General features: G+C 33.8%; 1 protein-coding gene across 1 annotated transcript in view; it reads right to left on the bottom strand.

Annotated features, from left to right (window-relative positions):
• Positions 1 to 2500, bottom strand: part of gas6 (growth arrest-specific 6) — a 48621-nt gene that overhangs the window by 8530 nt on the left and 37591 nt on the right. Inside the window, exons 10-12 of the mRNA XM_061974713.2 lie at positions 1178 to 1367; positions 933 to 1097; positions 184 to 349 (exon numbers count right to left, since the gene is read on the bottom strand). Coding sequence (XP_061830697.2) covers positions 184 to 349; positions 933 to 1097; positions 1178 to 1367 — 521 coding nt within the window. The remainder of the gene's footprint in view (positions 1 to 183; positions 350 to 932; positions 1098 to 1177; positions 1368 to 2500) is intronic.

Below are 2500 nucleotides of genomic sequence, written 5' to 3'. Positions count from 1 at the left end.
CCCTCATTTTGATAGATTTCACCAAATGAGACATTCTCTATTAGATGCAATGGTTTTCCGTATTGGGACCATGATTTATGTCCTAACTTGTTCACACCTCCTCATATGGAAGCTACCTTTCCTTGTTGGTGTCTCAAGAAGGGTAAAAATACAAGAACACACATACACACACACATAAGGCACCATAGCTGATGTTGTAGAAAGCGAAGCCTCTGCCAGGATAATACGCTCCAGGGTTCTCGGTGCTGAAACACTGAATGTTCTCGTTGGTGGTGATGCTTTCTTGCATGGAGCGGTCTCCGGTCAACCAGCGCCACTCCTTCATGCAGCCGTCCAAACGGGGGTTCACCTTTAAACGGCAGCAGAGGTTTCAGATGAACAGGTGGAACATTACAAAAATGAACTAGAAAATGCAATTTCAACAGAAATTGCCCTTGAAGGATGCACATTCAAACTGAAATGCTAACAGTTACATTGAGATAGGGCTATATTTATGATATGTGGTAAATGGTAATATTTTATATATTTAATATATAATTCATATATTTATATAAAAATTTATAAAAATATGTATAAAATATATCATATTAAAACATTTTTATATATATATATATATATATATATATTTATTTATAAAAATATATATATATATACATACATATATTTTAAATATATATTTCATACATATTTTTATATAAATATATTAATTATATATTATATATACACTATTAATATATACCGTATACATATATATATATAATATAAATATTAATAAATATATAAAACATTACCATTTACCACATATTAGAAATATATATATATATATATATATATATATATATATATAAATGCAATAAAATGTACAGTAATATTTGGATCACTTGATGTGTGAAAGCATTCACATGACACAAAGTCAGCGTAAAAAGGCTGACCTTGCTGACGAGGCTGCTCTCCTTGAAGGGGACTCCTCCCACAGTGAGGTTGAGCTCATGCATGTCCTTCTTTAACGTGAACAGGTCACCGTTTACTGCAATCTTCATCACGGCCTCCCTGTCGATCTTAATGACCAGACTCCGCCCCTGCTCCTCCACCGAAATCTGGCCAGAAGACAAGAAATACGGCGGGTTGTTGAAGACGTCTGACGCGACAAAAGAGATCATAACTAATAATCGCCAACCTTCCTCCACTGGCCGTCGTTGACGACAGGTCCGCTGCTGGTGACCCTGCTGACGGAGCCGTACTTCAGCTGCAGCTCCAGCTTCCCATGATGCATTGCGAGCACTATCCAGGAGCTGTTTAAGTGACCGCCGGCAAAGAAGATCACGCCCTCTGGGTCGAAAGTGCGGAAATCGAACTCTGCGGAAAATCTGAAAGGAAGGAGGATAAGTGAGGAATGTGTATGCTCGCTAGGGCTGGGATATAGCCAAAACATGTCATATAGGTCGATATTTATAACTATGGATATTTTTTATGACCTATAGAAAATAAGGACCAGGAGAAAAATATACTTTAAGTGTAAACATTTTTATTTCAAACTTAACATCAGCTATTAAGGCAGAAAGGAAAGGAAATGTCAACACAATCCTGGAAAACACTCAATGTCAACAAAACTCAAAAATTGTAAAATCACATTGAACACTTAATAAAATGAAGGTGCAAAGATAAGGAATATGTAATAAATGCTTAATAAATTGTAACAAAATAGTGCAAAATGTGAAAATGTAAACAGAGAAACCTGAGAAGAAGTATTTTCTGCAGGTTTAGTGGCAGGAAGTAACGGCTGTGCTCTAAAGGGTGAGCGTGGCTATATATATATAATTATGTGTATATATATATATACACATACATATATATATATATATATATATATATATATATATATATATATATATATATATATATGACAAGCGGTCGAAAATGGATGTGCATATGTGTATATATATATATATATATATATAATATTCCCTGCGATGAGGTGGCGACCAGGCTGTACCCCGCCTACCGCCTGAATGCAGCTGAGATAGGCTCCAGCGACCCCCCGTGACCCCGAAAGGGACAAGCGGTAGAAAATGGATGGATGGATAATATTCCATACATACATTAAATATATATATACACACACACACACACATATATATATATATATATATGTATGTGTATATATGCATATATATGTGTACTGTATATATATGTGTATATATGCATATATATGTGTACTGTATAAATATGTATATATATATACGTATGTATATACATACATACATACATACATATACATATATATATACATACATACATACATACATACAGGTAAAAGCCAGTAAATTAGAATATTTTGAAAAACTTGATTTATTTCAGTAATTGCATTCAAAAGGTGTAACTTGTACATTATATTTATTCATTGCACACAGACTGATGCATTCAAATGTTTATTTCATTTAATTTTGATGATTTGAAGTGGCAACAAATGAAAATCCAAAATTCCGTGTGTCACAAAATT

The sequence above is a fragment of the Nerophis lumbriciformis genome, linkage group LG15 (genome assembly GCF_033978685.3).
Source record: "Nerophis lumbriciformis linkage group LG15, RoL_Nlum_v2.1, whole genome shotgun sequence".
In the NCBI taxonomy this organism is placed as follows: Eukaryota; Metazoa; Chordata; class Actinopteri; order Syngnathiformes; family Syngnathidae; genus Nerophis; species Nerophis lumbriciformis.
This window is presented reverse-complemented; position numbering and strand designations above follow the sequence as displayed.